Source organism: Coffea arabica, chromosome 6e, assembly GCF_036785885.1.
Source record: "Coffea arabica cultivar ET-39 chromosome 6e, Coffea Arabica ET-39 HiFi, whole genome shotgun sequence".
Classification (NCBI taxonomy): domain Eukaryota; kingdom Viridiplantae; phylum Streptophyta; class Magnoliopsida; order Gentianales; family Rubiaceae; genus Coffea; species Coffea arabica.
This window is the reverse complement of record NC_092321.1, coordinates 22,273,219-22,286,619: the sequence shown is the minus strand read 5'-3', so window position 1 is coordinate 22,286,619 and position 13,401 is coordinate 22,273,219. Positions and strand designations below refer to the sequence as shown.

Genomic DNA, 13,401 nt, shown 5'->3' with positions numbered 1-13,401 from the left:
GTGATATTTCAATCTAGATCTTTGTGTATAGTGGTAAGACCGTAAACAGACTTGTTACTATTGATACAAACCAGGATGTATGGTATTTGAATTCAACTAGGTTATAGTTTTTGCTATTTTAACATTTTTGGGTAGAACGTTAAAAGAATATTAGCTTGTGATAATCAAAAAAAGTCTAGCGATGCTTTAAGTATTCAGTGGGAGGTAAAGATGTCTAAATGAAGGGAGGAAAAAGAAAGAAAATAAAGAGCAATGAAGGACCAGAAAGAAAATAACTGCAATAATAAAATAAGTTGCAGGTAAAGAGTAAAATTCCTAGATCTCGAGAGTCCTTGTGGTCAAAAAACATTGGATGGAATTAAAGTTTCCATTTGAAAATCCACGGGGAAAAATGCAAGACAACAAAAGTTCATCAGTTTTATTGCAATTAACCCATCTAAACTTCTTTCTGATATAGAAAAATTTCTACTTACATTATTTTCATCTTTCTTTGGGTTTTTTTTGGAGCTATTTTCTTGTAGGTTTTTTCTCCTACATTATTTTCATCTTTCTTTGGGTTTTTTTTGGAGCTATTTTCTTGTAGGTTGTTTCACTTAGGCAACTAGTTTTATTTATCTGAAATTATAAAAGGAGTAAATTTGAGAAAAAGAAAAAGGGGACACCATTTTTTTTCCTTTGTGAACGGGATACCATTTTAAGTCAAGTTTTTTTTTTAAATTAAAGTCTAACTTTTGATATGATAAAACTTTAAAGTATATGTAAAAAAAAAATTATTATTTCTTTTATTGAAAATGTATAAAGTAAATGAAATTTGAACTCATTATGCAAATAAATATTCGGTTTGGAATTAAATTTGCTAAAAGTATTTTCCACTTTCTTCTATTTTAAGCTAATGTAAGAAGGACTAAAACTTTGATCTCCTATTGGTGTATAAGTTATGATCACATGCTTGATCCTATTACTTCTAATTGGTTCTTCATTTTGAACCTCCAATAGATTCAACATATAGTTCTTTATTCTAATTTTTAGTTGTGTGATTTGTTTTCATAGGCATCAATGCTAAAGTTGGACAAATGATATAATATATACTGTCAGCTTTTTGTGCAAGTTCTATTGTTCTAATATAAAATTTTAATTAATATATTTAAAAATTTACAAGACAGCATTGCTCATGTTCTATTGTTCTGATCCATGTTTGCGAAGGATTTTTATATTCTTCCTTGATCTTGAAGGAGTAAACGCACGTTTACCCCTTTTACATGAATGACACGTTTACTCCTTTGGCGAAGGTCGTGTTTGGATTGATATTTTTTGGAAATAAACTTTATACTTTTTTTGTTAATATTTCTTAGTTAACTTTTTACCTCGTACACGTTAGATTCTAAAAAGTATTACAGTAATTTTTTTTTGCCTAAGAGACTCCTGAAAATTTGCAATCGAAAGGACCTGATAGCCAACATATCATTGAATTTGATATTAATGTCAAAACTACGTAATTTCAGTTCAATTAGAGTTAAAAATAAAATAAATTAAAATGTCAAAACATTGGTAGAGCAAGTCAAATAACAATGCTTGGCATAAATTTTATTTTGGATGAGTATGAAACGGAATAGATTTTGATATCAATAGAAAATGCCCATAGCGAATACGGGACAAAATAGTGGAGCAGGTTTTGGAAATGCAGTTGAAGTATTACATCAATTATTTTCTGATTTCTTATTTAAGGGGAGCAAATTTGAAACTACGTAGTATTGATACTAGAAAACTGTGAGAAATATAATTGCTATCCAAATTGATTAAAAAATGTCTTTATAATGTAAACAAAATAATATTTGCAAAGATATTGCTATCCAAATAAATAAATTACAGGTAGAAATCTGCACAAGCATAAAAAAAATGATGTGTAAATATTATTTAGACACATGATTTTTTTTTTTTGTTTACCTAGGTGATAGGTAATAAGTCTTTTATCACAAAAAGAAAAATACAATTTCTCAGATTCTTTCAAACTTATATAAATTTTTTTTTTTTTTCAAAAACCATCTTCGAGAATTAGATTAACAGTCATTTTACTAGATTCGCCATATCTAGAAAATAGAAATTAAAGAAAAATAACATTTGTGGTTGAGAGCAAAAAATCGTGAATTTCGCGACTCTTGAATAAGGTCTCCATAATAGGCATTCAGCCGTCCCTACCACACACAGAAAAGTCAAAAAAAAAAAAAAGAGAAAATGAGACCATTCCTATAGTAGGCAATGAGCTGAAATAAACCATTGATGATTAGCAGATTTTGTTACAACCAATGATTAGGCTAACAAAAACCTTGCCTAGAGTGGATGTAACTAATTAGTGGAATCAATACAAACAAACAAGAAAATGGAGATAATCACACTTGAAAGCCTCATGCTACTCACATTAGTGGAAAAATTAGAAATTGGTTAAACTTTACACTAAAGCATCATCATCTGGTCCAGCAAGCATGACCTGCCATTCAGAATTGTCACTTTAGCATCGATGAAGCTATAGACATGACAGAAACCAAATCTTGATTTGGTATTAACTCAGTTTCTTGAAGCTATAGACATTGACAGAAACCAAATCCTGCCATTCAGAATTATCACTTTAGTATCTATGAAGCTATAGACATGACAGAAACCAAATCTTCATTTGGCATTAACTCAGTTTCTTGGTTTCGGCATTTTTCTTTACATTAATGGACAAAGAGCTGAATCAAGCACTACAAAGAGTCAAGACTCAAGACATGTTGAAAGAAGACTGATTTACTCTCCCGGAGTAATATGCAAAAGGTTCTGATTTGTGAAGCATTTAGTGTTCTTGGTATGTTGGCAACTGGGAAAGATGTGATTGATCTATTTGGTACTGATGTGCATAATACATCAGAACGATCTAGGATGCAGGCATCAGCTAGAGTACTAGTGACAGGTAGTGCTGAGTACCTTGGTCCTCAACTCTCCATGCAAACTGTGAGAGAATTCACAGGCTCTGAGAATATGACACTAATTGTAGAAAAGCATTACTTGTATGATTTGGATCATTTGAATCTCATGAAAGATACTCTTATTGTAATTTGAATGGCAACGAGTGACTGCTTCTTATACCTTTCTATAGAGTCGCAATATATTTCATAAAGATTCGACTCCACAATGGATGATTAAGTATACACATAAACTAATTCCTAGAAAATTACATCTCTGAAGAGTCGAAACTCGTTAAAGGTCAAATCTGTTCCCGTTCAATGTGTGCAATATAGTACTTGGAAAAGGAGAAAAGCAAACACACTCGTGTGTTTAAGAAGTATTATGTGTAATAAGAGAGAGAGAGAGAGAGAGGAACAGATTGAAACCAAAATCGAGTCAATGGGTGCTAAACTTTTGTGGACTAGACAAAGGGATTGAGTTCGTTAAGACCTAGTAGCTAAAGAAAAACCGTGAAGAAAGGATAAAGCTACTTACATTGGAATCAAGGGCATATTTCCTGGCAAGCATCAGCGCTCCATTTCTTTCTCTTTCAGATTCAAACACTAGAACAAAGGTTTGTCCTTTCCTTGGTTGCCAATACAAGGACTTGGCTGCAGAATTCCCTCCTCCTCTAAATCCGCATAGCTGATTCAGAAAAAGAAAAAAAGATATTATTCATTGCTCGGTTCTTATAGCTTGTAGATTAACCAAGCGATGAATTGCTGGAGAGAAATTATTCCCGAGAAGTGAGAACCAAGAAAAGAAAAAGATTTTCATATATTACACTTCAGAAAGTAGACAGTGGGTAACAATGTCTAATTACTCAATAATTGGTAGAATAATACAATACTCAAGGGAATCTTTGCTGTAGCATTAAGCACAGAGCTCTCTGTATTGCAGTTTCCCTCAATAATGCATACGAGAGAGAGAGAGAGAGAGAGAGAGAGAGAGAGAGAGAGAGAAGTTGTATCTTAAATTGACATCTAAGAATTTTGTGAAGTAAAGCATGTTTCAGTAGGGAAATTTCAGCATGTCTGTCAGGATATCATCTAATACTGTGTTAGACAATTTTCTTGTTGCTTTGTAGGCCAAAATTGGATCATCTGTGTCTCCAAAATGAACATCTAGAATTGGTAGGATCTGACACCTCAGACCCCATAATGAGATTGACAAATGATACGTAAAAACAACGTTACACATAATATAAAACAAACCAGTCAAGTTGCAATGAATTTCAATCCATAAGGAAGATCTGACTGTTGAAAGAAGAAAACAGAACTCATATCCAAATCCTTGGAAAATAAAAGTCAGAAAACACCATCTAACTACAATCCAAGTTGCACTCGAGCATATAGGAGAACTAAACAAGGCTATCAGAGAAAAAGTAGGAACTGAGTCGAAATTGCAGTCAAAGGACAAGCTATAACGGAATATCATGTACAAAATATAGGAGGCCTGCTGGCTAATTTGTTCCATGTTTCCATCCTATTTACTTTTAGAAGAATGTGAGCATTTCCCCTGTTTAGTACCTGCATCGACCCAGAATAAGAATCTCTAGCCTTCGTAATCCATCCTCTGCAAAGCTTCATCCTCATTTTTCCAATATGAAATGCATGTGTTGAATGCGAGGAATAGTTCCTTCCATTCATTTGAGAGACAACAACCTGCAAAAAAAATTGAACTGACTAAGATCTGGACTGAATAAGAGCCATAACAAATAAAATAATAAGGTTTCATGTCCACAATGGACAAATTGAACTAATATCTGGATATCCAGAACGGAAAAATTGATTATTGAAAATTTCAATAAACAAACAGGTCTTGAAATGAAGAACAGTCAATCTAATAGTTAGCAGTTGATGAACAAATTTTGAGTTCTAAATGTTGTATAGAAGGTATTTCTCGTGTAAATATTTTTTGGTGTGACCAAGCCATGAAAAATCCTGCACAACAATGGTGATATCCAACCCCACCAGATATACTTTCTTCAGTGTGCATGACTACCTAAGCCACTGCAGGTATCTGACTAAGCTTTAAAACAAGTGATAAAGGCCACATGACTTAAATTGACTTAAGTTGGAATATGACTGTAAGTTAAATATTGCCACTCAGCTAACCGCAAGTTACAGCAAATTCCTATTTTGAAATAGGTGGTACAAGTATGGTCGAATGGGTTCTGCTGGTAAAAACTTCAGCAGCAGGTATTACAGGAAACACAGTACAAATTCAACGACGAGATGTGTAGGAATCAATTGGAAAATACACTAGAATGGAAGCTAACAATATCGTGGGGCAGCCTTTTTGCCAGTCATGGTAAGCAAAAACACATCCCAGATTATAAATGATTAAATATGGATTTGTTTCCATCTAACTCAGTAGCTGTTCAAAATCCCATTTGCTAATGAGACAGAGTGAAGTTGAACATGAAAAATCACTGTGCATGTAAACTACAGACGTGAATCAAGACTAATTATGAAAGGAATAACAATTTTGTAATTCTACATAGTTGCTAGGAGAATGGTATAGATGTTGATTGAAAAACATTTTCAAAATTGGAGAACTCTTTCTTCCACCTGCTCCAAAATGCAGGTCCAAGACTCTATATTTGTAGAAATGCATAATGGGTGATGAATAATACCACCTATTAATGAATTACAGAAGTATTCTTCTCAGTGGATATCCCAATAGTATATTGGTTCTTGTGATTACTTTATGATCTTTTATAAAGACTGAAAAGATCCAATTTCAGTGTAACAGCATGTGATGTATGGATTGTAAAGAAATATACCTAGTAGAAAACCCGCAATGACTAGTACATTAGAAAGCTATTCCACACCTAAACTAAAAAGTAAGTTGCCACAAGGTAGAAAGTGTGGGTAAAGCATTACACTTTGTCCACAGAGTTTAATGCTATGCAGCAATAAAAGTCATTTATTAGCCGAAAGTCAAATGAGAAATAATGGGACATACATGGAATTCAGAGTTTGACTTCCGCAAAAGTGTCTCAACATAATTCTCCAGTCCAGCAGCTGTAGGACAATGCTTAGTAAGACTTTGCTTTTAAAAATGAAAAGATCACTGGGATTAAAAATAAAAAAAAACATAGAGAGCTAATTATTGCAAACAACTGGAAGCACAGATAGGGAACAGAATTTTCGAGTCTATAAATGGTTAGGAGAAATGATTGACATCTGATCCACAGCATACAAACCAGGATCAATAGGACCAGCAGTTGTCACGGAAACTGTCTGGCCATTTGAAGTTATATCCACTTGCAAAACTCTTCCAATATCAATTGGCTCTGGAGCATATACAGATTTGTTGGCACCTGGTAGCAATTAACAAACTTGTCAAGACTATAAGCGACAACAATGAATCATTAGAACATTTTAAGTAGCAGAATTTTTAGTTTTCATTTATTAGGAGCTAATCATTAAACCAATAACCTAGTCTACAGGACAAACAAATAGGTTTTCCAGTATCTCTCAAATGGAAAAGAGATGCATAAAGAAAAGCATCTTTCAAGAATAAAACATGGAGAAAGAAGACTAGGAAGTATATAACTAAAGAGCATGAAAGGAAACAAAAGCAATGCACTAAAAATATAAAACAGGAGGCAACATTAAGATGAGGAGCTTCCATGAAGGAGAAAAAAATCCATCACAAACATCTAAAATGAGATGGTTCAACCACTGCTCAGGATGTAACCAGATGCATTTCAACTGGCATGCACAAAACCAGGATTTGAGAGTAACATACTAAGAAAGATTACTACCTAAGATGGGTTCTCTTCTGCTGCACTCAGATGATAAACGATACCATTGGATTGAACATTTTGTAAGCTCAGTAGCTTCATTTGAGCAGGGTTGAACTCGTAATATCGAACCTAAAGTTTCAGATCCACTTATCTCGTATGGCAGGAATTTATTTTCCTCAGCTCTCTTGTTCATTAGCAGCTGCAAATTATGAGGACATAAGTCTCTTACATCTATTTTATCATTTAAGAGCAAACAAATTTTTGATTTCAGTGGGAGGAGTCAGAGGGCAGCAAAAGCAAAGAAAAGCATTTGGACAACACAGAATAGTCTCATTCTTGAGCTTCCCACTTTAGATTTTCATGTTCAATATGGTTATAGTAGGTAGTGGTTGAACAGTCTTTTTTTTTTTCATTCAACAAAAATTCACAATAGAAATATAGGTGTTGAGATATCCTTTCTGAGCCAGATGAACTTGAACAAGAGGAATTGATAGTTGACTACACAGCCCGAAACATCTCATGATGGGACACCATTAAATGTGATAAACATCTAAAAACCTATTCTTCCTGAGGCATTTTCATCACAGCGTGCCTGGACAATAGACTATAACATTATATAAGCTGATGAGTGGCTTGAATTACCGAACATGAGCTGAAATTGGACCAAGCAAAATAGAGTAAAGAGGAACAGAATAGGTATTTATGGGTGAAACAGAAGTTGGAACAGGATATATCCAGCAAATAAGTGGCTCCAATGATAAGTTGTGGAAACTAGTTCCAGTCAGCTTAACAAGTAGAAGTATAATTAGATATCTCCTGAGTTTGCCTTCAAACAATGAAAATTTTCATAACATTTCATGGGACAAGCATATGGTGACACAACTCACAAGAAAATTGAATGAAGAGAATTGCAGTTCAATTTGTAAGAGAAAAAAGCATAAAAGAAGCCAGAAATTCTAGTTGACCTCTTTTTGAAGGTTAAATGAAATTGAGGACTTCTCTCTGATTTCAATTCTTAGTGCTCGGACTTCATATTCCATGTCCATCACCTACAAAATTGATAGAACACAATTACTATTTATAGATAATTTACCTTCAGAACAGGAAACTTTCCAACATTTCAAACTTAGAAACAAAAATCATGATAAAGAGCATAATCTAAGAAACAACGAATAAAGAAAAATTAAGCACATCATGAATAGAGTTACTTTGCCTAGTTGATCATCACCTGAAGCTCAGCCATCTATACACAAGAATTCGCTGTCATATTATGTTGACAAAATCAGTAATATCAGCTGGAAACTAAGACCTATGGTTAAAGTCCATAAAACAACTCTCACAAATCAGGTTAGCCGATGGGACAGGATTCACAGCTCACCTTTTGCAGTTAAGTAGGCCTTGTTTAGCTTGCCTCCCTCATTGAAAGAGCAAGGAAATGGCTACCTAGGCTTCGAAGCTGCAACTAAAGCTGCCCTAAAGAGCATATTTATGGACCACTATTAAGCTAGATCTCAAATTATTTTGCTCCAAAAACTCATTCTGTTCTTCCATCAGATATAGATGAGATATTTACATAAGTCCAAAATACATTATTGTGCTTACTGCATCCAAACAGCTACTCCCTCACTACTAAGGTGAGATTAAGGTTGTCACTTCAGCAGGTGGGCACAATGTCTTAGGCATTCAGAAATTCTTTTCACTTTGTATCTTTATCTCACTTCACTATTGTGTTTAAAAATTGGGACAAGTTTGAATTGCTAAGCTACTTACTAAGGGCAAGGTTGGAAAGTTGATAAACTTTGACATTCTCAGAAAGTAAGATTTCAATGGGACACCAAAAATAGCTAGTCTCACAACATTAATGGGACTTCGGGACTATTTTCTTTTAATGACTTGAGCAGCTAACTATTATATCATAGAAATATGCTGCAACCAAACTTGTCAATCTTGAAGGAGAACAGGTAGCTCAAAGAATAAAATGCATGAAAAATCAGATATATAATTAAAAAATGCCACAAGACCATGTAGAAAAGCATATCAGAACAAAATAGTAACAAACCTTGCTCGGCTGGTGCTTTAGTTTAATTCTTCTAGCTTCTTGGACCTCCTCCATCAGTTCCTCCATTTCCTAACAGCCAAACAAAATTGTAAGTTCTTGTACAATTGACATTGAAAGAATAATTTTGGCTCTTCATGGCTAGGAATTAAAAATCTGAATGCATATTACCAATTATGTTACTATGATTTGGCAATAAGCAAGATTATCACCTTAAAAGAAACATTAACCCATACAATTACTTCGACACAACTGTTAATTTCAAAGTAAATGTGGTGATCCAGGAGGACTGAAAATACATAATTCTGGTGTATTGCACCTAATTAACCTTCTGTCATGCTAGTGAAAAGAAAACTAGGAAAAAAATGGTCCTTACAGTTCCTATAACACTATGAATGAGAATGACTGGTTTGGACCTTTTTGGTGAAAGTGGGTAAGAGTAGAAAATTTCCAAACTCACAGACATTGGGTAGCAAAAAGATATCTTGATCATCAGCCTCGATATTGACATGATTTCTTTGTAAAACTCATAAAATGTTAATAGATATCCTGTGGTATAGGCTGCAAAATAATTGACTTAGTTTAAACTTGGACAGATTTCTAAAACAACAAGCCCATTTTCTGTAGATCTGAAGAATTATGTAATAACAAAAATATTATGACTCCAATGTTTCATAGTGGAAAATCCAAAGATAATCCATCTTTGGACCATGGATCAGTAGGTCAAAGTAAACAGAAGAAGATACAAAGTGAAACAGCATATTCAAGTAAAAGCAGTAGCCACGTTGTAGATAGTTAATTCTTTTGTAATCCTAAACTTGATTATTCTTTTTAAATTCAATTAAAACACAGCAAAACGACAAAGATGCCTGAAGTACCTGTTTCCCAGAAGTTTGGCAAGTACGCTCTTGTTCCTCAAGGGCCTCTCCAATTCTTTGGACAACTGCCCTAGCACTCTCAATTTCAGCACATGCAAAAGATCTTTCTTGATTAACCAACTTTTTAGCATCTTCTGAAGCCTGAAATAAAGAAACAAGGTTTAATATTTTACAGCAAATGCAGGACAGACCAAAAAAAAACAGAAAAGGAGCATTGATTGAGACAATGTTGACATGCAAAAATGAAAATAAAACATCCAGATGTTAAGATCATAGTAAGTAAAATTTAAATAACAGGCCGAAAGGACCCTCTCATAATTACGAGAGTATCAAATATGTCACAAAAGTACCAAGAAAAGGGATTCACCAACAAAATAGCTAGAATACATAATTGATCTTGATTTAATATAGCTTGCAGCAATATATTTTTGTACATTGACACTGATTACCATACCTGTTTGAGAAAGTTTAGTAACTTTTTCACTTCAAATTTCTCCTGTATTAACTCCCCTTCCTTTTGTGTTAACTTAACTGCCAAAGCTTCCACCTGCAAAAGTTGAAAACCGATAATAGGTATCTGTTTTATGATTTTTTTTATTGCACTGATTTTCTTTGCATATGTGACACAACTGACAGAAACACTTCGAGTCAAACTAAGTTTCTAACAAGAAAACATTTATATTTTCAATTAGTAAAATACTGACAATTGAAATTGCTTTTTCCACGTCTTCCTTGTTTCGACCAACCATTCTGCCTTTCAAAAATTCCAATGCATCCCTAAGCTTCTTCAGAAGAACATGTCCCTCTAACGAAGCGATTTCTCGAAGTTTAGCCTGGTTCCACAAAAAGGTTAGAACATGTATCAACTGAAAGAATGTTTCTCATCAGATGCATAGGTTCTTTCCAGGAGTAAGGAGCTGAGACAAAAAATCAACTAGGGAAAAATTGGTGGTTTATCTATAATTACATCATGTAATTAAGTCTTTAATCTTTATCCTTTTGTTTTTCATGTTTGTGAAGAAGAAGCAATCATATGACTTTTTCTAGCATCTCATATTCCCATTGGAATGAACAAAGCAGGAGAAAGCAATTCAAACTCTAAAAGGAAAAATTTACAACCTCATTGGACAACTTAGCAGCGGCAGACAAATTCTTGTCAAATTTGCTAGCCAGGTCTCTTACAGACAGACGCTTGTGCTGCTCTGTTAGCTCTGTAGTTTCTTGCAAGATAACCTCCTTCAAGGGTGGGCCTTTGGCATTCTCCTCTATCTCCTCCAAAACTTGATTATCAGGGCCTAATTTGTATTTGGGAAATTGATCACAAGCAAAGCTCACGTCAGCTGACAGTGACCGAATTGTCTGCATTTCCACTTCGCCTCCAAATTCTGGACTTATCCTCGTCATGTTTCCAGTGTCCTGTTCTGGACAAGCATAACACAAATCAATTTCATCAAAAAGGAAGCTGAAGAGAACAAAGATAAGGAAAATTAGATAATGAGTAGGCTAAATTTACATAAACAACAAACAGTAAATAACAAGGCAATTGCCTTTTCATCTTTACGTCAATTTTATGATAAATTAAAAACTGAGTCACAGAGATGTACATATATTCTCTATTTACTACCAAACCCTCATCCTTGTTTACCAAATGTTAGAGCAGAATTTGAGAAATCACTGATCACTGAACAACAGTCAACCAATTTAACCATCTGAGGACCCAGATAAGAAACAGGAAAAAAGGAATAATCTTAGTGATGCATGTTAATTCCTACTAAATTTTAAGAGAGGACAACCAAACCTATGAATTTGAAGGACTTCACACAGAAGAATAACAAAAAGTTCGAAGGATAAAACAATTCTTTGAAAAAAATATAGAAAAAAAGTAAAGGTAAAGGTAAAAAAAGAACAACACCTTCTAACTCCCCTAAGTAAAACCATCACAAGGGGAAAAAAGAATAAAGAAAGGGAACATGAAAGTACATAGTACTTGTTAAAGAATAATAAGTGGCATAAAAAAAGAAATACTTTTCTCCAATACTCTCAAGGAAATGCTAACTTGTAGTAGCAATTTTACCTTTTCTATTCTGCATTTCCAAGCATAGACTCACAAACTAATTCTAGTATTGATCAGCAAAATTTTTATGGATAACAAAGATACCAGAATAGACACATGTAAACAGAGAGACTTTCTGTGAAGAATTGAGACTCTGTGAAGCAAGCATAAGTCAAAACCACAATTGAGGAAAGAAGATCCCATGCTTCATAACTCAAGCAAGAAAACCCAAAAAAAAAAGAAAAATAAATTCCAAAAATAACTTAAATTGAACCAAGTGTAGAATTTCAAGCAGGCCCTCCAAAGAATTGAGGGAAAAATGCATAAAGAAAAACAGAGAAATGCTTGACAGCCCACCAGCCCTGATGAATTTCTCCACCAAACAAACCAAAAAAAAATCACATCCCAGATGAAATTCAGCCAAGAAAAATGGGTAGAGAAGTAGAAGAGTGGTACTTACAAGTCAAACTTGGACAATGCAGAGAGAATATTGGTCTCAGAAATGGCACATGTTAGTTTATTCTTCAATGCAGAGTTAGCAGCCTGAGTTCTCTGTGGGAGAGAGAAAGAGAGAGAGAAAGAAAGAAAGAGAAAGACAGAGAGAAAGAAGGGATGATGGAAACAAGTGAGAAGGGGTGAGCAGAAGAAGAAGAAGAATCAGAGATGCGATATCTGTCTGCTTTTTGAAAAGCAAAAACTACTAGCAAAGTGAAAAGGAAAAGCTTCTCACTTGGATGATGGCCTCACTGGCCTGACTGACTTCTTACCAGACCAAACTAATCTCTCTCATGTTTGTTTCCCAGTCCCATTTTTTGCCCTTTTCTTTTTTCTTGTATCCATTTCTTCATGTAAACATATGGGACATGTAGGCAAGAATGATGTTTTACATTTGACCTTCTTGGAAGTGCATTTAGCAAATCCCAAAATAAAAAGCTTTATAGTAAACGTAAATTAGGCCCATGGTAAGTAACCTTGCACGGGCCTTGTTTGAAAAAGATTTTCTATCAAAAAAATCTTTACATTTCCGTGAACATATATTTTAATCACTTTTTACTTTATATATATATATATATATATATATATATATATATATATACATATATATACATATATGTAGATATATATATATCAAATCACTACAATATATTTTCTATAAAAACTTCAATAAAATTACAATCTAGACCTTGTTGGTAGATAATAAATATAGAGTACTAAACACTAAACATGCATTTGTCAACGATCTTTTTTGCTTTGTTCTTCAGAAAAATAATTAGTAGAAATCATGTATTTACTTTAGCGGTGAATACATATAATAAGTAAATAAAAAAATGTGCATTTGGACAAGTTGTTGTTGGGAAAATATCTTTATATTATGAATTAAACACATTTTTTAACCCATTTTTTAACTAATTTTTTTTGTCTAATATACATTGCATCACAAAAAACTCTACGTTGAATAATAGAATTTGTTATGTATAATCCATAATTCAAACTCAGATCGTAATTGTCTACGATCAATATGACTTGTGGTGAAGCTTTTTCTCAAACCAAGTTTAAGATTTCATTTTTTTCATTGTCAATCTAGAAATTTATAAAGCTACAAATATAGCATTGATCATATTAATTATCTTCGTTCTTTGAGATACCCTTATTCAAAACATGCACATAAATCCATCTT

At 33.6% G+C, this 13,401-nt stretch overlaps 1 protein-coding gene across 4 annotated transcripts; it reads right to left on the bottom strand.

Moving 5' to 3' along the window:
- Positions 1 to 2,247: 2,247 nt before the first annotated feature.
- LOC113696983 (stomatal closure-related actin-binding protein 3-like) lies at positions 2,248 to 12,504 on the bottom strand. 4 transcript variants are annotated; one of them, XM_072055630.1, is made up of 14 exons: positions 12,454 to 12,504; positions 12,184 to 12,275; positions 10,790 to 11,091; positions 10,375 to 10,503; positions 10,125 to 10,217; positions 9,671 to 9,811; positions 8,796 to 8,864; positions 7,702 to 7,785; positions 6,755 to 6,935; positions 6,191 to 6,307; positions 5,950 to 6,008; positions 4,509 to 4,643; positions 3,475 to 3,624; positions 2,248 to 2,485 (listed from the first exon to the last, which is right to left on the bottom strand). In XM_072055630.1, the coding sequence occupies exons 3-14, from the start codon at positions 11,072 to 11,074 to the stop codon at positions 2,447 to 2,449; spliced, it is 1,482 nt and encodes a 493-aa protein (XP_071911731.1). In that variant the 5' UTR covers positions 11,075 to 11,091; positions 12,184 to 12,275; positions 12,454 to 12,504; the 3' UTR covers positions 2,248 to 2,446. The 4 variants fall into 4 exon arrangements, with proteins under 4 accessions (XP_071911731.1, XP_027072171.1, XP_027072172.1 ...); XM_027216370.2 differs by lacking the exon at positions 12,454 to 12,504 and having other exon boundaries at positions 12,184 to 12,435; XM_027216371.2 differs by lacking the exon at positions 12,454 to 12,504 and having other exon boundaries at positions 10,790 to 11,086; positions 12,184 to 12,435.
- Between the last annotated feature and the right edge of the window lie 897 nt (positions 12,505 to 13,401).

What these genes read in the sequence shown, in the direction of transcription:
- LOC113696983 (XM_072055630.1), bottom strand. Translation starts at nt 11,074, where the DNA reads ATGACGAGGATAAGTCCAGAATTTGGAGGCGAAGTGGAAATGCAGACA. An exon ending in CAGAAGAGAACCCATCTTAG is followed by an intron (nt 6,308 to 6,754) that starts GTAGTAATCTTT and finishes AATTGCTACCAG; the next exon opens with GTGCCAACAAATCTGTATAT. An exon ending in AATATGCCCTTGATTCCAAT is followed by an intron (nt 2,486 to 3,474) that starts GTAAGTAGCTTT and finishes TCTGAATGGCAG; the next exon opens with GTCATGCTTGCTGGACCAGA.